This window comes from Protopterus annectens, chromosome 3.part0 (assembly GCF_019279795.1).
Source record: "Protopterus annectens isolate FY-2018-M chromosome 3.part0, PAN1.0, whole genome shotgun sequence".
NCBI classification, from domain to species: domain Eukaryota; kingdom Metazoa; phylum Chordata; order Ceratodontiformes; family Protopteridae; genus Protopterus; species Protopterus annectens.
Window position 1 is genome coordinate 45076119 of NC_056731.1, and position 24777 is coordinate 45100895.

Sequence of the window (24777 nt, forward strand, 5' to 3'; positions counted from 1 at the left end):
AGGATACGCTGCCAGTGGCCACATATTTGGCCATTGGCATGCTGCCTGGGACATTTGCAACCTTTATTTGGAGCTGACAAGGCTCCATTGTGTTATTTGCAGAACGGTACTCAGTTATCAACTGAGTACATTTCTGCAGATAACACGGCTCTTACACGAGCAGGTTTCCGCTTCTTGGATCGCAAAATTACCTCATTTTCATGCCTTTCGGCTGCAAGTGAGGTAATTAGCATATCCACGCCCTGTCCGTGTAAGAAACGTTTTAGGTGCTCTCTTACACGCACATTCAGGCTGTTCCTGGATCGCGATGGCGGCATGGAGTCTTACACTACTCTTAGACTCAGTGCAAGCCATCGTGAATCCTGCCGAATATGTATTTTTTCAATGCTAAAATGTTTCAAACGTGATGCTAAATGAATGTAAACTGGCTGTTCCTACTGTGTGTGCCCCAGTGTGAAAAGTTTATGTTTTGTGACTGTTGGACCTGGCTGTCTGTAAAACTGCATTCAGCATAACAAATATAAAAAATATCAAAAAAGACAAAACAGGTAAACGAAAAAAGAAAAAAAAAAGACAGACACATTAAGAATGCACATCACAGATATTTGTTAAAATGTTTATTTTGTTGTCTGCCTGTTTTGGCTAGCAACATCTTTAATAGTAAAAACTGAATCTCAACTACTTATTGAGCATTTTATCACATAACTCCAACATATTAAATAACGAGAAAAATTAAACCCGTTAAATGAAAAAAATCTTAAGCTTTTACTAAATTTAGTAATTTACAACAGCACCAATTTCAATAGTTATAAAGGCATAAAGAATATAGTACAACAGAAAGAGGTAGAGATGTCCAGTCAGTCACAAGATACAAGAACCTGAATAAAAACAGTTCTAATTTCCCCTATTAATTCCTCTTGCACAACAGCGCATCACCTTCACATTTTTAATGAGTCAGTGATGTCTACAAAAAGAAAGTATTCAGAAAAAAACAAACTTTGTACAATCCTTTAAATACATCTATAAATTTTACACCCAATGAAGATATACATATCAATTTATTTTGTTCATTTGTACAAACTCTGTTACAGTGGGTTAAAGAGTGAATCTAAAATAAACCACACTGATATATAATATGGAAAATTATCTACAAAAGATTAAAGTTTTCACATCTAAAATCCCCTGCACATATAAAAATAAATTAATGAGACTTTGTCACCATTCAAACTGCTAATTAGGAATATTACAAATCAAAATATTGAGGTTTTTAAGAAATCAATAATACCAAGCAGATTCACAAAAACTATTTACACAAATGAGGTACAGACTGTGCAATGCTTAACATTGAGAAGCTGCAGACATTTTTTTATAACTGATGTTAAACACAGTGGAGGTCCTTGTTAACTAATGTAATTTATTTCTCAATCTTTTCGGCACCTACAGTGGAAATGTTTACTGCACTACTATGGTGATGGTGTTTTGTATTATAAATTTTCTATGACATTTTGAGCATCTATAACATGTCTTTGAACATCAAAGTTAATGGAACAAGCTTCTGAACGAATAACTTGAATACTAGTGTGACATAAGAAATACACCTTAAATCATACATTTTAAACAATGAACTAAACACACTACTTAGATACTTTAATTATCCAATAATATGAGCAACAAAAATGGAATGTACCACAAACCTCATGTATTTCTTTCCTCTGAGGTTTACAGGACCAGCAAAAACAACATGCCAACCAAACATACTTCATGCTGCTTTGCTTAAGCCACGGATGCTGCAAATACATCAACTTGAGCTGAGAAATGTACTTTTCCATAAAAAAAAGCAAAATCAACAAATTGTGCATCGAAAAGATTTCTTCCTATTGCAGTAACTTACAGGAGTGCATACAAAGTCACTCGCAGCATCATTGCACTTTCAAGAGGCACTTAAGTTTAGGCTACCACAAACCCTTCTGCAGCGGTGCCATGTAATGTCTTCCGTCTTTGAATACTAATCTGGTCCATCATAGTTACGACAAACACATACATGAAACGCCAGAGAAAGGCATACACTGTAAATAATGAGGCTGCATAAACCTACTTTGAAAGGAGCTTGGAGATAAAAATTGTACAGCACTACCAATAAAAACAATTTTACACAAGCGTATTTCTTCTTTTGTAAGCAGATTGTCTTTTAAAACTTGGGCATGTTATAGTTCAAACTAGTACAGGTCCACTGCCAAAAAGTTAAACTGGCTACATTTACTGAATGAATTGTTCTTTCTGTAGTTATCTGCAGTCCCTGAAGTAAAAAGTACAATTTTAGTGCAACATTATCTTTAAAACTGCCAAATACAGACAAGAAAAAACTGTCCTTGTGAAGAATACTCTCATCTGTTCAGTTTATCCAGCTTTTTCTGTCACATCTCCTGAGAGTTGCAGAAAGGCAGATTATAACACAGACATATATGTATACTGTTCAAATACTTATAAATCCATCAACTTTTCTCTTGCACAACAGATCCGATTTTTTCATTAAGCCTCTGCAATATAAGAAATTACAATTAATATACTCAACATTAGGTAGCAAATTAGCAAACTCCTCTACAGTGACTGGAAAAACAGTGTAAACTCATTAACCAAAACTGCTGTAAAAGAAAAGAAAGAAGAAAAGTGAAACTTTCCTAATCTTTCAGTTTACTTTACATTAGCTTTACTGCTAAAGGTGTGCAGAACCAAAACGCTCCAAGCAGAAAGCCAACAGATTCAAAAAGAAATACATGAAACATTTCATTAGCAAAACAACAGCTATGTCAAGATGTTACTTGAGGTGAAGACAGGCACTGCTAGTAAATTTTAGAAGGCATGAGTGTTTATCTATGATTTGCATTTTATTTCAATGAGTGAAGCAACAAAAAGTACAGTTTTGTACCTACCATAAATGTAGATGTTCGAAGATCCACATTGCTGCAGTCCTTACATATGGGTAGTCCGCTGTCCTCGGTCGGCCCGAATACCAAAGTATTAGGCTGACGTCGGTCAAGGCGCTTAAAACTGACATCAGGACGTCAGGGTACAAAAGCGCATGACCGACGTCATATCCTCAGTCTTTTCTTGCCCCAGATGTCAGAAGGCCCTAAAAAGAAAGGGCAAAGCCAAAAAACAGCAAAAAACAACCAACCACCCCTGTACTAAACATATTTACCATATTTACAACCCAAACCACACAACCACCTCTAACTACAGAGGGGAAGGAGGGAGGGTAAATTGGACTGCAGCAATGTGGATCTTCGAACATCTACATTTATGGTAGGTACAAAACTGTACTATGTTCTTCATCTCACATTGCTGCAGTCCTTACATATGGGTAGAATCCCAAAGCAGAGGTAAGGGAGGATGGCAAAACTATACAGCATTAGGAGCTGCCAAAATTACCTGTAAAATTGCAGTGGCAAATCCAGCCCTAGATTTAGAGTAAAGTGGAAGGTGGTAATGCTTAGAGAAAGTATGCACTGAACTCCAAGTAGCTGCCTCCAAAATATCCTTAGTAGCCACCCCCCTTAAAAAAGCTGTAGAAGTGGCAGTAGCCCTAGTGGAATGAGGCCTAATCCCAGTTGGAATCTCCTTACCATGATGGGAATAACAGAAAGCAATACAAAAACCAATCCACTTAGAAATAGTTTGTTTTGAAACAGGTTTGCCCCGAGAACACAAAGCAAATGAAACAAACAACTGCTGAGACTGCCTGAACTCTTTAGTTCTGCTCAAATAATATCGCAACTGTCTGTGTATATCCAAAGTGTGCAAAATCTTCTCCCCTTTATTTTGGGGGTTTGCATAAAAAGTAGGCAAATGAATAGTTTGGTTTAAAGCCACACTAGAAACCACTTTAGGCATAAAGGAAGGGTTAGTACGCAAAGACACCCTATCCTTGTGGAAAATTAAGAAAGGCTCAACCGCCATAAGGGCCTGTAATTCAGAAACCCTTCTCGCAGATGTAATGGCCAACAAAAAAGCAGTCTTCCATGATAAATATTTCAACTCGGCAGTCGCTGCAGGCTCAAAAGGTTGTAGAGTGAGTTTCTCCAACACAAAATTGAGATCCCAAGCAGGAGTAGGAGCTCTACGTGGGGGTCTTATATTCTTTGCCCCTCTAAGGAATTGCTTAAACAAAGGATGAGAAAACAATGGTGGGTCACAGTCATAGTGAGCAGAAATTGCTGCAGCATGAACCTTTATAGAGGAGAAGGACAAACCTTTGTCCAATAACTCAGTAAGGTATTGAAGAGCAACACTTAAGTTAGGTTTAGAAACATCAAAGTCCTTTGCTGTACTCCAAATTAAAAATCTCCTCCATTTACCTGCGTAAACTTTCCTTGTACTAGGCCGTCTGGCCTCCAAAATAACATTCAAAACTTGTTGTGGAAGCTGAGACCCTCCAGGGTTTAAAACCGAATATGCCAGGCTGTTAGATGTAGAGAGTGAAGTTTGACATTGAGTAAATGACTGCTCTCCTGAGACAGCAGGTGTGGAATCGAAGGCAAAGGCCATGGAGGCTCCTGCCAGACTTCTCAGTAATGGGTACCAGTGCTGTCGAGGCCAATCCGGAGCTATTAAAATCATGGTTGGCTTGTCCTGTCTGACCTTCAGGAGTACCTTTGGGAGGAGAGGCAGTGGTGGAAAGGCATACACGTGAAGATTGCTCCAATTGAATGAGAGAGCATCCACTTTCCAAGCTGTGGGATGAAACCTTTTCGTGCAAAAGTTTGGCAGCTGGTAATTTAGTGGAGAAGCGAACAGATCTATGTCTGGAGTTCCCCATAACACTGTCAATTTTTGAAATACATGAGGATCCAATTTCCACTCGTGGGGATCCATAATTTGTCTGCTCAACACATCTGCTAAGGAGTTCTGTGCTCCTGGCAGAAACCTTGCTTGAAGATTTAGCTGCAAACTGAGAGCAGTCTCCCACAAAATCATTGCTTGTCTGCATAGAGGATATGAATGTGTCCCCTTGCTTGTTGATGTACCACATGACAGTTGTGTTGTCTGTTTGAATCAACACCTGCCCTGGAAGAAGTAAATCCTTGAAAGCTATCAATGCAAATTGGACTGCTAACATCTCCTTCAAGTTGATATGTAAATGTTGAAGTCTGGCAGGCCACGTGTCTTGTATCCATTTTCCATTTAGATGAGCTCCCCAAGCTTTGTCTGAGGCATCTGTCGTTAGAATCTGACTCGCCTCTGGTCGGGTCACAGAGAGTCCCTTGTTTAGGTGACATTCCTGAGCCCACCACAAAAATTCCTTTTGAATGCAAGGTATTATCTGAATGACAGTGTCCATATCTTGGCAGTGTTGTCCATACATTTTTGAGATACCATTGTAGCTTCCTCATATGCAGTTTGGCATTGGGAAGTACCAGAATACAAGATGCCATGAACCCCACGGCTTGAAGGACTGTCCTTGCAGTCAGCCTGGACTGACGAGACAATTGATGGAAATAAAGAGAAAGATTCTTTTGTTTGTCCGGGGTTAAAAAGGCCATCTGGGATGCTGTATTCAGTCTCACACCCAGAAAGCACATGTCCTGAGAGGGTATTAGACTGGACTTTATTTCGTTCACAGAATACCCTAGGCATCTTAACACTGCCATCACATACTGTAAATGATGAAGAAGTTCGTCCTTTCCTTGAGCCAGAATCAGGCAATCGTCCAAATAAGGATAGATTTGTATTCCTCTTAGCCTGAAGAAAGCTACCACTGGAGCCAGAACCTTCGTGAACACTCTGGGCGCAGTAGATAAGCCAAAGGGCAATGCAGAGAACTGATAATGAAAAGTCCCAGCCCGAAAACGCAGATACTTCCTGCAACTGGGCCTGATAGGAACATGAAGGTAAGCCTCCTTGAGATCCAAAGTCACCATCCAGTGATCTTTGCCCAGCAGAGGTAAAAGCTGTTGTAACGTCAACATTTTGAACATGGGAATGTCCAGATATGTGTTGAGGATAGATAAGTCCAAAATGGGTCTCCACGTGTCCCCTTTCTTTGGTACTAGAAACAGGCGAGAATAAAATCCTAGGCCCACTTCTGGCAGAGGGACCGGTTGTATAGCTCCTATTTGAAGTAGAAGAGAAATTTGGTTGTGAGCCTCTAGTCTTTGCTGAGGAGGAACGTCTGGCATGCCTTTGAAAGGAGGCAAGGTATGGAAATAAAACTTGTAACCTCGGTGTATGATATCCAGTACCCATTTGTCTTGGGTAATTAAAATCCAATTTTCCTTGAAAAGTGCCAATCTTCCTCCCAAAGGTGCTGCCAGGCAAGAGGGATCTGGCAGCTGAAAAAGTAGGTCATTGGGCCTGTTTACGAAAGGACTGGCCCCTACCCTCACTCGAAGATTGTGCAGGTGAACTCCTGTTCTAGGTCTGAAGGAACTCTGAGCTCTGCCCCTACCACGTCTAGATCTACCCCTAGACTGAGAATCATAAGAAGGATACGTCCACCCCTTAGCAGGCCAATTCCTACTAAACTTTGGAGGCTGAACTTGCAAAAAATCCTTAACAGTCTGCATAGACTTAGCCTTGTCCTCCATTTTCTTCAAGACTGATTCCACAGGTGGACCAAACAACACTTCAGACTGCAAAGGAGCATCCAAAATCCTTGTTTTAACATGGTCAGAAAAATTCTGATCCTTCAGCCAGGCGTGCCTGCGAAGAACTGAACCAGTGGCAGCCACCCTAGGCGAGGCCTGCACAGCATCAAAACCACATTGTAAAGAATGCTTACCAACCTGCTCAGAGACATGCACCAAATCTTGTAATTCTTTACACTCAATGCCTTCTGCCAGAGCATCCACCTTAGATTTCAATTGAGAAAGAAGAAAGTTTTGATATTTCAACATATGAAACTGGCAATTCAAAGCCCTCATTGCTAAGGTAGAAGAAGTATAGACCTTCTTTCCCCATCTATCCAAAGCTCTGGCCTCTTTATCTAGAGGAACCGGATTTTTTACAACAGAGGCCTTGACATCCTTGGGTCCCTGACTAATAGTTTCTGGGTCCGCCCTAGGACTCTTATAAAGATATTTATGAGCCTCAGGCACCCTGTAATACCTATCTGGTTTAACAGGCGCAGGAGGCAGAGAATCAGGATTAAGCGAAGCCTCTGAAAACACATCCTGCACAACATCCAGAACAGGTGGTATAGCTAAGGGCCTATGTTGAGGTAAAAGCAAAAATTCCCTAAGCCTTTTCCTAGAATCAGAGAAGTCTTGACCTTCCCACTTAAAATGCTCCCTCATAGAGTGAAGTGTGTCTGAAAAAGAAAAATCCTCTGGAGGAGAAGCAGAAGGAGTGGAATCTTCTGCATCAGAATCAGAATAAGGAGAGTACTCCTGCAAGTCTTCAGCCGAAGACTCTGAAACATCTGAAGCCTGTTCAAAACTTCCCAACTCTGGCTCCACCCTAGGCCTCTTATCAGGAGGGGGTAAAGAACCTCTAATTAGAGAAATCAAATCTTCTGCCATTTTAAGCATGTGCTTCTTAGGCACAGACCCTGCTGAACTAGGAGTGACACCAACAGAAGCTAAACCTGGCCTGCCCCTGGGAGAAGCCTTGGAAACAGAAGGAGAGGGCCTAACCACCCTGGGAAGGGAGGGGAGTACAGTAACCTGAGAAGCCCCTTCAGCCTGCCCTGCCTCAAGAGAGGCCACATCCTGCAAAATTAAAGTCTCCCCCTGAGACTCTAAAGAAGTCTCCGTCGGACCCACCGGTTCCACTGAAGCCTCTAAAGAACCGGCGTCCGGAACGGACGACTCATCTTGCCTGGGCTTAACTGTTTTGTCTTTGCGCTTCTTCGTGGAAGCGGGCGCCGGAGAATCCGACGGCATATTATAATTGCACCGCTTACCGAAGACCAGCCTAGCACAATCTAACCTTCGCTTAATAGTGCGCTTATTGAACCTAGCACAAAAGCGACACCCAACTACGTCGTGCTCAGGCCCCAAACAAGGAATGCACAAAGAATGATAATCCCTATGCGGTATCTGTTTCCCACAAGAAATACAATTATTCACTTTTTCTGACATCTGGTACTACACTGAGGCAAGAAAAAACCAAAATAATCCCCAACGGGGTACTTAGCCAACTTGGATTCGGTCTGAAACTCCGAACTCGAAAAATTTCAGAGCCGACGGCACTTGCAACGCTGCTTCTGCATCAGACCATGCGGCAAAAAAGACTGAGGATATGACGTCGGTCATGCGCTTTTGTACCCTGACGTCCTGATGTCAGTTTTAAGCGCCTTGACCGACGTCAGCCTAATACTTTGGTATTCGGGCCGACCGAGGACAGCGGACTACCCATATGTAAGGACTGCAGCAATGTGAGATGAAGAACATCTTCGAACTGAAAAAGACAAAAACATTTGAAATGTTGGGTTAGGACAACCACTATCATTTTTTTAATAGACCAAATTCCTCAGTCTTGAAAATACTTATCTCAAAAATGTTATACTTCATACATTACGGAGTGTGTACTTACTATGACTTTCTGTGTAGGACTGTCTCCATGAATCGTTAGAAAGGGGTTAGCAGGTGCTGTGTGCAGAGACTGACCCTGGGTATTTGCTAGGAGGTTATTAATGTTAATTTGTGCAGGCCCAGGAATTTGTAACTGTTGTAGCTCAGGCTGCTGGTGATGGTGCTGTTGCTGCATCAACTGATACAGGAGTGCCTGGTGCTGCTCCTTGTTCAAGGCAGACAGAAAAAAATAAAGTTAGTGATTATTCTGCATGAAAGTAGTATCTTGTAAGAAAACTGTGTTTCAACTTTTTCTCCCACTGGGTAAATCACCCATACTGAAGCAACTCTTTACACTGAACTCATTACAAAAAAACACACACAAATGTATACACTGTTTCCTGATCTTCAATGACTACCTTCAAAAAAATTCAGAATCATCTTGTTTTGTGACTCAAAATCAGGCAGTCATCATGGGACTGGTGCCTACTCAATGGCCACAATGGGACTGGTGCCTACTCAATGGCCACATTTGGTAATACAAAGGAACAGGAGTCCTGTGCAGCACAGCCTAGTTTAGCATCAATTTTAAACCTGCCAATCTACTTTAGTACTTTTTAAAATGAAACAGAGCACTAAGAGAAGAATAAAAGCAAAAAACATAAAAAAAATGTAATTTATAAACTTGATTCATATGGCCTCTAAACTGATGGTCCCTTACACGTAACTTAGTTGCAAAAACTGTTCTCAGATCTTTACCAGTGGAACACAGCACAGCATGGCAGGCCCATTCTCACTTGAGATTAACTTCACCTTCATATTACCTTGATTCCAACATATAATTCCTTTTTTTTTTTTGTTTGTTTTTTAATATACTTTCTGTTATTGAATACTTCCCCCCTCCTGCCTACTGGCCTTCATTCAAGCTACCACTTACTGAACTCTCATTCATTTCCCAGTAGTAGGTTATCCCCAGACACAATGGGACGACAGTGGTCTGCAGTGGTGGATTACCATACAGCCAAGTACTAGAGTTCCTTATGCTCTCTCTGGCATCACGGCTATCAAGGTGTTTTTACTGCAATGATCTAACCCTACCCTGGTGGCGACACAGACACTTGTGTCACTGCAAGGTCTATCTCTACCCCTTTCTCCATGCATACATGCTCTTCCACATCTGCCTAAAAGGGCAACAATCACTGGCTTGGGCACTCAAGTTCATATCCTACCTGCACCAGCTTCTTCTATCCTTTCACCCCCTCCCACCATTCAGTGAAGGTTGTGCCAGCAAGGTAGTTGTGTGAGCCAGGTGGGACCACCATGTTGCTGTCCTGTCTGTGAAGTGTGTTCTTTCATACTCCTTGACAAGGGCTACTGTTACTGGCTTGGACAGTCATACCCCCTGCCTCACTGCACTGGCTCCCCACATCCTGGCACATCCTTGCCCTCCAACAGAGGCTGTGCGAGCAGGGCAGTCATGTGAGTCAATTTTCATCACTATCTCACCACCTGGATACACATGCCTATCCTACCTAACTGCACTGCAAGAGCTTGCGCCACTAATACTAATCAAACTAAGGTTACCTAGGCCACAGGCCGGGCTTTATCCCTCAACACATTTCTCTGGAGTCCATTTTATCAGCAAATCTTATTTAAATGAACACTTTTACTTACTGTACAGTTATCTGATGCCCTATATTTTTTTTGTAATATCGGCTTGGCAGAATACAGTCTGTGCACATTGTGTTTTTTTTTTTTTGCAGCGGCGGGGAGCAGTGGGATTCTCAATGTGTTTTTTTTAATTTACAGTGTTTGCTAACTCATTAGTGGCTAAGGGTTTTGTTCTGTGATTTGTCTCCTCCTATTAAGTCGAAGGTGGTGTTGTGGAAAATAGGAAATGGAAAGTGATGTCAGCAAAGAAGGGCTACACTCTGGTTGTTTGGGTGACCCCCCACTCCTGCCAAAGAATGGTCACTCTTCAAACCTTTCAAGTACAGGAAAATGATCTCTGCTATAAAGCTGTTGCCCTTGACTGCAATAGGAAATTGATTTGTTTCATTGCTCTACTTGTAGAATTTGGTGGCACTCTTCTAGTTTACTGTGTGCTCTCTTCTAAAACTCCTGGGAAAAGCACCACTGGTTAAAATGAAATATATTGCATCACAATTGTCATTCAGCCAGTGGGCTAGATAAGATACCATACCACTGTATAACTATGTTGAGAGACTGTTCTTTGTAGTTGTGCCCAAGCAGATGAGATGCTGCTCAAGATCAGTGCGACACTGTGCCAAGCTGATGTGAGTAAGGAAGTCCAAGCAGCATCTGTAGCAACAGTTTGTGGGGAATTTACCATAGTCTGACTACTAATATGACACTGTGGCACTGTTTTCTTACATCTCAGAAGATGCAATTTGCCCACTTCTGGGGGCGGGGGGTGGTTCAGGGGTATTTGATCAAAACTGTAGGCTTTCACTACCAGCTGACAGCCTTGTTGTAATCTGGGTAGATATGCTACAAAGTTGCTTTCTTTACTGTTCTCTTGGCAGACAAATATATTCTCTTGTTGTTTGTAGACAGAAGAGGTGTGAACGGGCACTGTTTCTGTATCTGATTTTAGTTCTTTATGAAGCAAGTAATATCTCCATGGAATGTTAATACCTTATCTTGTTAAATGGGCTTCTGTGTGTTTTCACAATGTAAAAAGGTTAAGTCTTCAAATTCTTTATTTACAGGAAATGTGTCCAGGCTTGGCAGAGTATGCAAACTTATCAAATTGGGATAACAGGAGTTTTTTTCTCTTACTAAAGTAGTACGGAGACATTAGAGGTGGTTACGGTATAGCATCACTACCGTTTCTATGGTCAGAAATAGTGGATGAAGACAACATATTTTTATTAGGAGCCAAAATGGTGCTTAAAAACTACAATGGCTGACTGTCTATGCATCTCTGATGCTTTACAGGAAAAAGGTATACTACTAATGGCGAAATTAATGATGTTTGAAGAAGGGATTTCAGTTCTTAAAGGGTACTGTCCACAGGTGTCCAAGGAGATCAGTCATCCTGAAGGTGGACAAACCTTCTGGGGACTGGCTGTATAACATGGCATTAGTGGATGTCCATAAAGGGGGAGGCTTCCCTGGTAACACTAATACATGACAGTCTCCCTCCATATCCCACTTTTGCTGTAGATCAAAGTTATAATGTCAAGTGAGCATATATGGTACTAGCTACAGGTACTCACCTGTTGGGCATCTTTGATAATTCTCAACGCACTGACTTGATATTGTTATGGATACCTGAGGGATGGAATCTTGATGCCACTAAATATTCATTGGTGTTTCCAAGTCAAGTTTCTACCAGAGAATAACATTTGGAGTAGTTTACTATATGTGGATTTCTATCATTACTTTTTAGCCTGATCTTAGTGATTCATATTTCTATAACTGTTTAGGTTACTTCTTCCAAATTATCCTAGTCAAGTTTTTTTTTAATTGTTCAAGCCTCCATGCAAATGTTTGGGAAACTTCTCTGGAATTCTGCTACAGATTCACACTCAAAGTTAAATTTCTGATAAAAATCAGAATAGATGTCTCAAGTTTATTATGACCTTATGGTATATTCTCATAATTTTTACTTCTTCAGTATTCCCTGCTACAGCCTGAAATAACATTACTATTAATAACTCTCTTCAGTGCAGTACTGGGAACTCACTTCAGTAAAAGTTAATATTTCTGAACTATCTGACCACTGCAGGACTCATAGGTTAACCCGGAATATGAGGAAGCCTGCAGTGCTACTTGGTTACAAGAACCCACCAACAAACTCTCTTAAAATGATGTGGGAGGCGGCTGTTTTGTTGTTCTGGAAGTTTAAAAGTATTTTAGATCATGAATACGTCTTAATTCAGTAAACAGAAAAACTAGAAATGATAATAAAGATGTGATAACTTGAAACAAACATATGATTACAGGACCAAATGGCAAGTAATTTGCTAAAATGACAATGTTTGTTGACCACAAAAATGTCTGTAAAATATTCTGTAAAATTCAGTCTGGTAGCCAAGCATTTACAATTAAGGGTTTATACATAAAAATGATTGGGATCCCGCGGTGGTGGTGCTGCGGTAGCGTTGTCGCCTCACAGAAAGACACTGTCCGGTTCGATTCTCAGCTAAAGCGTCTTCTGCGTGGAGACATGCGTGAATGAGCGTACCTTCGTTGAAGGTTGTACGTCAGGCCTGGCAAGCCGGTACGTAAAAATCAACTGCCAATCATTAGCGGACCGGAGTTCTGCTGTGGCGACCCCTAACCGGGAAAAGCCGAAAGACACAAACAAACATAAAAAAGGATTGGTCAATAACAAAGTTTAGTAACACATAAGAGTTGGACAAATGGGCTTACTAAGCACTACTTGTGAGCATCCCCATGTAGAAGAGGATGGTTCTAACATCCTCTCAGATGTCTAGATTCTGAGCAAGTAAAAGGCTAATCAGGTGGACTATTCCCCCTCAGTAACACTATGTACAACAGCAGCATGATCACAGAAAGTTTAGATAAGAACTGGATCTGTAGAAGTCTACAAGGACGAAAGTGCTTATCCCAGTAAAATCAATAAAAAGAATCATTGAGAGCCAGTCTCTTTTTCTGAATGAAGAGGATTTGGAACTAGATTTATTTTGTTTTTAGAAATAAATTTAATGGAAGTGACTGCTGTACATACCTGGACTTTCACCAATCCTGAGCTGGAATTTCAGTTTGTCTTAATGCATACTCCCTGTATATAGACAGATTGGGCGGGACATACTGGAATCCACACCAGTGGGTGACCTTTCATTATCTTGTGTTTGAGGCTTAGAATCAGTTCAAACATATTATTAGGGACTAAACAGAAAATGCCTGGGAAAAGTGCACTTAATTTAAAATTGTTTTTTTTCTCGAAAAACTGCATTTTACCTGATTTGGGCCTAGCACTCAAGTGTGGGGTCATTTATTGCACTATTGTGATTATTTTGCTGCTTGTGTATCTACCTTTAAACTACAACAAAAAGAAAAAAAAAATCTTGCTTTTTTCTCCACTTTCTGAAAGTTAAGAAAGTTCAGTTACAGATTTGCTGTTCTGAACTGTTTGGAAGTTTTTAGAAGGCCAGTGCTTGCTTGGGCTAAAGGGAAGTCTCTGTGTTCACCAGTGGGAGTGGTTAACACTGAACAGCCTGCCTGTCCCTGGAGGAGTGGTTACTACCTAGAAGCTGTAGTTTTATTGGCCATTTTGGGTCAATTCTAAACTCCTTGATCTCTCTCTCTCTTAAAACCCTACAACTCTCTTTTTGCGCGGTTTTGCGCAGTGAGCAGCGTCTGGCAGCGCCGCCTAAACAGGTTTAAACTATTCCAGGCTCCACAAAGTCTGCTCTTCACTTTTTCCCTTAGAACTGTTCAAACTCTCAAAGTAATCACTCTATTCTCTTTCTAAAGCCCTGCACTTGCTCAGCTCTTATAAGGAAACACTAACTAACTAAAGCACTACACCCTCCTTGACTTCTCATAAGTATTAGGCTCTCGATTGGTCCTTCCTGATCAAGTGAAAAATCAGTTCCCTTCCCTAATCTGATCAGTAAAAAAACAGTTCCCTATACTAATCTGGTATGCCCAAGGGTCAGTTTCAAGGTTACTCTCCAGTCCAGCTGGTGAATCTGGGAATTTTGAGGCAATGTTACAATTGCCTTATGTACACAGACAACCCTCTCCTCCTTCCAACAAACTCTAATACATATGAGAGATGCAGTTACACAGCCAAACTGGAGGCAGAGCTCTCTCAACCCAAGACTGGCACAGTCAGGCAGGAGGAAAAGGTAACCACCCACACTACAAATCCAGTCTCACACAGACCTATTGCATCTGCATACCCAACACATAAACACACAAAAACATACTCGGAGGCACTAAATAAAAATCTGCCTAAACAGCAAAGACCTCCTAAGCAGATATCCAACCAACAGCCACCCCTCAACAATACCCATGAATCACATATCTCACAAAATCAGTGTGCCTCACAGTCACAGCCCTTAAGGCAAAACAACATACCAAATACACTTGTTATAGGGGACTCTATTGTCCAGCACACTGACGTCCCGCTCACCAGACTGAACAAGGAGAAGGTCACTGTAAGCTGCCTGTCGGGTGCCAGGATCCGCCACATAACGCAAGCACTCAGGTCACTCCAAAGCAAGTACAAGTATGACTCCGTCATTGTCCATGCTGGTGTGAATGACCTGAGACGTACCTCCCTGGAGTACATGAAAAGAGACATAGAGGAGCTCTCTGACCATGTAGCCCAGGCTGGTATGACCCTGACCTTGAGTAGCATCTTGCCCTCACCAAGAATGATGCCACAGTATAAAGACAAAATGATCAGTTTCAACAATTGGCTAAAGTATTGGTGTCATTCAAAGGGGATCCAGTGTCTGTCAGCCTGGGATGACATGCTCGACAAGCCACGTTGCTTCGCTAGGGACGGCTTGCACCTGTCACCCTCAGGCTTTCGTATACTGGCCAAGGCTCTTGCCACCCCCATAGTGCCTTTTTTAGGCAAGGCTCAAAGGACAAACCCACCTCCATAGACAACTCAAGGATAAAAAAACTAAAGGTAATGCTACTCAATGCCAGAAGTCTAAACCTCAAGATGCACGCACTCGAGGCTATCCTCAGTATGGAGAAAATCGATGTCTGTGCAGTAACAGAAACCTGGTTCAAGGCTCCTGAGAGCACCCCAGCACTACCAGGTTATAACTCATACCATGCGTTTAGGCCCCAAAACTTGGACTGAAGCACAAAAGGAGGGGGAGTATCTATATTCATCAAAGATACCTACACCGCCAGGTTAGTGGCACTGCACGAAGCATCGGAAACCATCCATGTGCAACTAACAGCGGGCAAAACTGCCTTTCAGTTTGTAGCCTGCTACAGAACACCCTCCCTATTACAGAACCCCACTTGGCATTCCTGAGAACACTGGAGAATATGAAGGTCTCTCCAAACACTATGCTATTGGGTGACTTCAACTACCCAAGCATTGACTGGGGAAACTACTCAAGCCCAAACATCCTCGCCCAACGGTTCCTTGAATTTATAAACTCTAACGCAATGGAACAACTGGTCACCACTCCCACAAAAAGGAACAACATACTGGACCTGGTCATCACCAACATGGGGACTCTATGTTCCACATCAGAGGTAAACCCCTCAGTGGTAAGATCAGACCATAAACAAATTTCCCTGGACATCCATATCCCGTCCCCACCCCCAGCCAAGAAAATCACTGTAAAGAATTTCTCAAAAGCCAAACTTGCACTTCTCAAGACTGAGGTGGAATCCTTCAAAGCCCCTGGGCCAGAGGATAATACAGCCCAATCCGCAGAATCCTTTACAAATGCATTCTATGAGCACCTGCATGAATGCATGGATCGTGCTAACCAAATAAAACCAAGACTCACTCCTCCAAAAACAGGAGACCGGTCTGGTGGACCCCGGCCATAAATAAGCTATACAACAGAAGGAGGAAGCTACTACATGACACAGCAAAATCTCAAAAAGGGAAGGCATCGCTGATCAGTATTAGCAAGAAACTTTGATCCCTCATAAAATCATCAAAGGCCAGCTTCAAAAGAAAAATTGCCCTAGACACTAAAGATAATCACAAGGCCTTCTTTAGTTATGTCAGGAACATGGGCGGAAACTCCCAGATATGCTCTGAATTGTTGCATAACGGTACAAAATATACCGAACCTACAGACATAGCCAACATCCTGGCAGACAGATTCAGCGCAAATTTCTCCCCCCCTTCCCCCTCAAAGGAGCAAATGCCTATTCCCAACTGAATGTAACCTCCCTGACATCACAGATGCACAGGTGAAAGCTGCCCTCTCCAAAGCGAAAAACACAGCATCTATGGGACCAGACGGTGTCCCAGGCTGTGTCTTACACGAGCTCCAAGAAGAACTGAACCCTCACATTAAGTCACTGTTCAAACTTAGCCTTAATACAGGATATGTACCCAAAGAATGGCGTACAGCTACAGTGGTCCCACTCCACAAAGGTGGTGCCACAACGGACCCCGGAAACTATCGCCCCATAAGCCTGACTAGTCTGGTCTGTAAAGCTATGGAGCGTATTATCATGGAACTCATAAACAAAGACAATGGGAGCCTCCAGACACTGGACCCTACCCAATTCGGCTTTGTTAAGGGCAGATCTTGCCTCTTAAACCTAGCTGATTTTTTTGAAACAGTTACCAAAGCCATAGATGAGGGCAAGGTAGTCCACACAGCCTACCTGGACCTCGCAAAAGCCTTCAACACAATACCCCACTCGGGCATCATAAATAAGCTTACCAGCTTAAATATCAACCCCTATATCACAAGATGAGTTGCAAACTGGCTCAGAGATAGAACCCACATGGTCAGAATCACAGGTGCCATGTCCGAATCCAAACCAGTCACAAGTGGCGTCCCACAGGGCTCAGTTCTGAGACCTCTCTTGTTCGGTATATACTTCTCTGAGGTTCAGGCTAACACGGGGGGATTATGGCTGACAAAGTTCGCAGATGACTGCAAACTGGGGGCCATAATCGAATCTCCAGCTGACACAAGCATCCTCCAAAAGGGTCTCACAGAGATGGATGCTTGGTGCCAGAGCCACGGCCTCAAGCTAAATGCTAAAAAGTGCATAGTCATCCCCTTTGGGAAAAACAAGGTGCCCACAAATTACCACATAGGTGGTAATCCATTAAGTACGGAAGAAGTAATTAGAGATTTGGGGACCAACGAAGATAGTAATCTCTCCTTTGATAATCACATTGCCAAAGTGGTTAGAAAGACCTTCTTTATAGCCCACCTTATCACGAAAGGGTTCGCATCTAGATCAAGAGAGGTCATTGTGCCCCTCTACTCATCACTCATCAGGCCCATAATTGAATACAATGCCCCTTTTGGGATGTACCTTAACCGACACCTGCAGCAACTGGAGAGACCCCAAAAGTACCTCACCAAGAGGACCATGGGCTACAAACAGATGTCCTATGCAGTTCGACTAAAGAAACTCCAGCTCTACTCAGTTGCTTACCGCCTACTCAGAGGCGATCTATGCCTGACGTACAAAGCCATGTCAAACCCAGAATTAATGGACATGCTCCACCTCAAAAAATCCAAGTCCCTTAGAGCTACACGGTCCAGGGACCTAAACCTCAGCACAAAAATAAATAGGACATGCTGGAGGGACAGATTCATTTCCCAGAGGCTCCCCTCACTCTGGAATAGAATCCCAATTCATGTTAGACATAGCCCCTCGCTGACCCTCTTCAAGCGAAATCTGGACGCGTGGATGGGAAATCGCAAATTCACCCCTGGGATCTCTTCTGTGTCCCTGCTAGACAGAGGCACAGTAAACTAATCTTAAAAGGGTACCTTCTGTGACCTACTTTACAGAGGCACAGTAGGCTAATCTAATAGGGAGGCGGAACCCAAATACACTCTGGCTAGGCTTATAAATGCCCTAGGGCAGATAGCCTAGTATCTACCTATGAACCTATGGATGGGCACTTAGGGTATGGCAGGATTGACTTAGTGTGTTACGATCACAGGTAGAGCATGAGCTCCCTGGGACATAACAGGCCATGAGCCAAGCTAAAGAGGCTACATAACAAATGCTGGATAGAAAAAAATGATGCTGCCTTGCACTACTACTCTTAGTGCCTGGCATTCAGAAAACTGCCTAGTGGTCCAGAGATCCCTGAATTTAAAGATGAAAGAATGATAATTAGACCAGTTCATCCAAGGGGTTAGGGATCCTATATTCTCATTTAGAACTACTTGAGGAATTTGCAAGGTTCTATGCCCTGATATACGACAATACACAAAACGGACTGATGGGTTAAAGAAGGGAAGACAGTTTCAGAAGTTGAGACTACTAGCCCTGATAAATCAACACACACACAGGTCTTGATGCACCTTATTAACTTCAACTCTGACTGCTTACTATCCAAGCACTACACAAAGGGAAGAACAAGGATGCTTGTGAAACATTAATCAAGGCAGAAGTACTTACAGCATGACACACAAACACAAAATTTAAAAAGTAACAAAACCAAACTCAGGTACAGCTAACTAAAACTGATGAATTCAAAAAGTCAGTTCACCAAAAAGTGTATAAAATATGCAGCCATCCAAGCAGTACTTAATAAAAGTTCTTCCAAAAACATCAAGCAAAAGCTGCAGAGAATAACTCAACTGTACACACAAGAAGCAAAAATATAGCTCTGCTATACTAGGGCACACAGAGCTCCAGGCAACCCACTGCCAAGAAATAAAATTAGTGTGCCTATAATATCCCAAATCTACAAAGTCAGACACCACAACTGAATCAAAAAATGCCACACATCATCAACTCCATTGCCAAAGGAATAGTGAAGCACTTACACGAGTGCATGGATCGTGCACTCCCTAACAGAACCAATATGCTATTTTCCAAAAAAAGGAAGCCAATCTGGTGGTCTCCTGCCATAAACAAACTCTACAACAGAAGAAACTGTTGCAAAAAGGAGTAAAATCCCATGATTGGAGAAACTCCCTGGTCAGCCTCAGTAAGAAGCTGAGATCCCTCATAAAATTCTCCAAAGCTAGTTATGAAAACAAAATCGCCACTGACTCCAAAGGCAACCACAAAGCATTCTATAGCTATGTCAAGAATCTCAATGGCAACACTCAGATCTGCTCTGAGTTACAGCACAATGGCACTAAATATACAGAACCAACTGATATTGCCAACATCCTGGCAGATAGGTTCAGTGCTAACTTTACCCCTCTGTCATCCCCTAAAGGGTCCATCTCTATACCAAATGAATGCAAAGTTCCTGTAAACACGGCTGCACAGGTAAAAAAACACACTATCCAAAGCCAAGAACACAGCATCCATGGGACCTGACGACATCCCAGGCTGTGTTCTACATGAACTACAGAATGAACTGGCACCCCACCTAAGTACCATGTTCAATCATAGCCTCACCTCAGGCTATGTGCCCACTGAATGGCGCACAACAGTTATCCCACTCCACAAAGGGGGAGCCACCACAGACCCCAGAAACTACTGCCCCATTAGCCTAATGAGCCTGGTCTGCAAGGCTATGGAGCGTATCATCATGGAACTTATAAACAATGACATTGGTAATCTCCAAACTCAGGACCCCACCCAGTTTGGGTTTGTAAAAGGCAGATCATGTCTCCTAAACCTGATAGACTTCTTTGAAGCAGTCACCAAAGCCGTAGATGAGGGTAAGGTGGTTCACACAGCCTATCTAGATCTCGCCAAGGCTTTCGACACCATCCCCCACTCTGGAATTATAGATAAACTCACTAAACTAGGTATAAATCCCGATGTCACAAGATGGGTTGCCAACTGGCTCACTGACAGAACCCACACTGTGAAAGTAGCAGACTCAAATCCAACTTCAGACCAGTGACAAGTGGAGTACCACAGGGTTCTGTCCTGGGTCCTCTCCTGTTTGGTATCTACTTCTCTGAAGTACAGGCCAACACAGAAGGTCTTTGGCTAACGAAGTTCGCAGATGACTGCAAACTAGGAGCCATAATCAAAACTCCAAAAGATGTGGACATCCTACAAAAGGGCCTCGCTGAGACAGATGCCTGGTGTCAAAGCCATGGCCTCAAGCTCAATGCCAAAAAGTGCATTGTCATCCCTTTTTGTAAAAACTCAATACCCATGAACTACCACATAGGTGGTAGTCTACTTAACACCGAAAGTGTGATAAGACACCTTGGGACACAGGTGGACAGTAGTCTCTCCTTTGATAATCACATTGCCACAGTAGTCAGGAAACCCTTCTATGTGGCACACCTCATCACAAAAGGTTTCTCATCCAGGAAAAAAGAGGTCATTGTTCTCCTCTACTCGTCACTCATTAGACCCATTATAGAGTACAATGCCCCTTTTGGTATGTACCTCACAAGACATCTACAACAACTGGAAAGGCCACAGAAATACCTCACAAACAGGATTACTGGCCTCAAAGAGATGCCCTATGCAGACCGTCTCAAAAAACTGCAGCTTTACTCCGTTGCATATTGCCTACTCAGAGGCGATCTCTGCCTAACACAAAGCTATGTGAAACCCAGAGCTTTTAGACATGCTCCACTTAAAGAAATCCCAACCCCTACGAGCTAAACGCTCTAGGGACCTAAACCTCGTCACCACAATAAACAGAAAATGCTGGCGGGATAGATTCTTGTCCCAGAGACTTCTCATACTCTGGAATAAACTACCTATCTATATCAAACAAAGCTCCTCATTAGCACTCTTCAAGAAAAATCTTGATGATTGGATAGGAGATAGGAAATTCACCCCTGGGATCACTTCTGTGGCTCTGCTCGACAGGAGCACAGGAAAATAATTTTCTTGGGTGGTGAAAGCCAGGGTACCTTTGGCTAGGCTTATATAGGCCCTAGGGCCAATAGCCTAGTACCTATCTATGAACAAAAAATAAGACAACACAGAAAAGGATAAACAAACACTTAAACCTGCACTTGCTCAGTTTCAAGAAATTAAAACAAATCCCTTAAAATGCTGTTGATATACTAAAATATACAGTCTCAAAAATGTCACCCCTCTTTACAGATGAGAATTAGGTAAATCAGGAAAAACAAGGCCTCCAAAGAAAGATGACAAACAATACTAGCAGCTAGAGGTGTACATGGAAAGTAGTTAAAGGACCCCAAATCAATGAGAAACACCAGATCCACAGAAGAAACAGTGTTACAATGTAGCAAGGTTGGAAATGCTGAAGAACATCAAAAACAAAATGATGCATCAACAAATAACGCAGTTCCAACCAGGTCTTCGGTACCTCATTGACAAAGCAAAAAAGTGAAAGACCATGGAACCGTAATTAGCACAAATTCTCAGAGTACAATAGAAAAAATAATATGTAAAGCTGACCAAGAGGTTGTCAGCAGCCAGCTGCTACCACACTGAATGAAGCACCCACCGCTCAGCCGATTGTAATGCACTGCAGAAAGTGGTGAAGCTGACCTCTGGGCAGGCTAATGGCAAATGCCTAGGCTCTAATGGGCTACCACTAGAACTAACAATCTGGTGCAGGAAGAAGTCTCACCAGAACTGCTTAAGGAAATAAAGGCCTTGTGACCCAGAACCAGGAGGTTATTTCAATGATCCTTACAACTGGAAAGGATGTGGACTAAACTGTTTCAAATCAGCTGCTCACAGTCCCAAACTGCAATTACTACCTATTTATGGTTGTACTGGCTGCCAGGGTTGTCCCAGTGGTTTCCCAGTTGATTAATCTGATCAGTGTGGTTCTGATAAAAGGAAGCATCGTCATATGATGATGATGATATAATAAAAACTTTTTCTGCTCCAAGACGCCACTCTTCAGGGCAACCCTTTGGTAGTGGTTAGTTTGAATGAAGATAAAATGATTGACAGTGTTCAATTAAATTTTTTGTCTGATACATTAATGAACTCTGGGTTTCGAGGAAGGTTTTTTAGAACCTTGGCAAGCATCTACATTGCAGCTTCAGCTACAGTCAAGGTGGCAGAAGGATCACCGCCTCCATTTCAGCTAAGGGGGGGTACACATCAGGAATGCCCACTATCCCTGCTCTTCCTATTTACCTGTAGCCACTGGCACAGGCCTTCAGCATTTTATATAACAAACATATATCCATAGAATGAGGGAGTACAAAGTGTCCTTATTTGCAAATCCTTTATGAGTGTATTTGCCTGGAGGAGGACCTAGGTAGGTTGTTTCATTTACTGAATGACTCTAGACCCCTTTCTGGATATTGAGTTGATTAAAACAAGAAACCTGCTGGTTCAAGATTCTGTTTTCTTAGCTCAGCTTGAGAAAAGCTATCCTGATTTTTGACACTGACATTTTATGGACTACTTGGGGGTTACTATTGCTCCTACCATACAGCAATATGGTTGCCCAGTCTTTTGCAGATGCCGTAAAAAGTGTAAAGTCTCTTTTTTTATTATACAAAATACTGATCCTCAAATCAGTCACAGGGAGTACAGACACTTCAAATGTCTGTTCTGGTTAAGGTCTTGTCCTTAGTTCAGGCTCTGCCCCCAGATACCCATAAGACTAAGTTCCTTACATGTGCAGCACTGTACATTCTGGGGAGGGCAACAAAGTTAGCCTGCCTCAAAGTCCAGACTGACTTGGGGGGGGGGGGGGGCATAACTTTATGGTCTACTACAGAGCTACTGTTTGGCACTGCGTTTTTATAGCTTAAACTGAAATATTCTTGAACTACTACTCTTCTATGTATCGGCCATAATTATGGCAAAAAATACATCCTTAGGTATGTCTAGGCTTCTGACGGCCTTATGGTTTGGCACTCGCTGTGTTTGATATATCCATGAAACAGCAGACAGTGGGGGAAGACATGGCCTTTTATAAAGGCAATTTCTGCTGCACACATGACGGATTACTGGTAAGTGCTAATTCAAGTAGCTGGCTGCCCACCATGTAACCAGGTTAACTTTTTATGTGAGGCTACAGTTGGTCAGGCTGCTCTGCAACAGCCAGAAGGCTCATCACTATTTTGATGGAAGGGAGAAAGGATGTTTGTAATGAAATGTGCATGACTAGAAAAGAAATCTGGTCATCTCTCCTGATATAATTAGATGGAAATGACACTACCTTTCCTATGTATGTAGTAAAGTATAGCTGGGTTTTGCTGCATGTCTTTTGGAAATACTGTAGACTGGCATAATGTAGGTATAGCTCACAGAGACTCATGCAAGGAAAACTGTGGCCTGGTAAAGTAGTTGTATCTTCACAGCCTTCGGTGACTAGCTAGAAGAGCATAAGCTGGATGAGGCATGAGATGTCTCTAATGGCGCTCCCAGAGCTCAAAGTAAAGAACACCGTTACTAGTACCCCAAGCAGCTCTGTCTACATACGGTATCAAATAAAGAGCAAGATGGCAGATAATGATCCTCTTCTGCAGAAGAAACATGGTCACAGCAGGTAGAAAAATAAATGGATGGCCTAGTTTACAGCTCAGGACTTCCTACATGGAGGGTTGAGAGCTGGGTTAACCAAGTTGTTTTGATTTGGGGTCTTTGCTCATTCAAAAGCATTGCCCTTGCTGCACATTGGGGATATGTGGTGGAGGTTGTGCTTCTGAAGTTCTTACTCCATACTCCATATCAATTTCCTTATCATCAAATACTTAATGCTGTCTGCCATAACAGAACTGATTATGTATTTTTCAGTTTTATCACTAGTTACTTAATATCAGGTACTAGTGCCATGCAGAATGACTGCAGGGTCATTACAGAGTTTGAAAAAAATACTACCAGAAAACTGTTTAAAAACAATGCAACAAAATTCTGAGACGGTTTCAAGTTTTTGTGGGATATAAAAGAAATGAAGACAAAATAAAGGCTATAGCTGTAAACTATGAACCCACACATTAATTGATTCAACAATACTCATATTTATGGGATCACAATAAAATTAAGTATTTAGGAGTATGGGTTAAAAAGGATTATTTTAGGGCAGCTAAAAATATGTGGGAAGAAACTAAACAAAGGATAACATTAAAACTCTTGTTTATGGATACGGATAGCAAGATACAAGCAGTGAAAATGTTTTTACTCCATTTTGTGTTATATACAACCAGGCATGTTTTTTTTTCATTTACAGGAGAAGTAGTGGACGATAATTAATAAAGACTTGAATGATTCTGTATGGGAGATGGAATGGGTCAAGTAGGATAAGTTGATCCTTACAGTACAAGATGGTTTAGTATTACCTGATATGAAGGGACATTTTACAGCTACACAGTTAAGGCTCATATACATAACACAAGCAGAAAGCTATAATTTTAAGTGGAAAGGGGTGATGATGAAGTGGGGGGAAATTCAAGAAATGAGAGAGTCAGAATCTGGATGCAGATCCTTAAGAATAACAGCAGCCACACATAACATTACACTGGTAAAGTAGCAGCAAGTATTCTAATAATTAAGCCAACACGAAAATGGAGGAAGGAGATTCTGCCAATAAGGATGATTGCAATTAGGAGTACAGAGAATACACATGAGGGGGCTGGAATTTACTGGAGAAAATGACAAAGGAACCAAGGTACTGGGAGCAAATAACTAGAGACAGAAAGGTAAGAGAATGGGAAGAGGCTAAAACGACATTTGGACTGCATTCTACAGACTGCCT

At 42.1% G+C, this 24777-nt stretch overlaps 1 protein-coding gene across 1 annotated transcript in view; it reads right to left on the reverse strand.

Moving 5' to 3' along the window:
- Positions 1-602: 602 nt before the first annotated feature.
- MLLT10 (MLLT10 histone lysine methyltransferase DOT1L cofactor) overlaps positions 603-24777 on the reverse strand; it is a 2165838-nt gene continuing 2141663 nt past the window's right edge. The window contains exons 15-16 of the mRNA XM_044065494.1: positions 8533-8736; positions 603-2537 (exon numbers count right to left, since the gene is read on the reverse strand). Coding sequence (XP_043921429.1) covers positions 2493-2537; positions 8533-8736 — 249 coding nt within the window. The 3' untranslated portion in view covers positions 603-2492. The remainder of the gene's footprint in view (positions 2538-8532; positions 8737-24777) is intronic.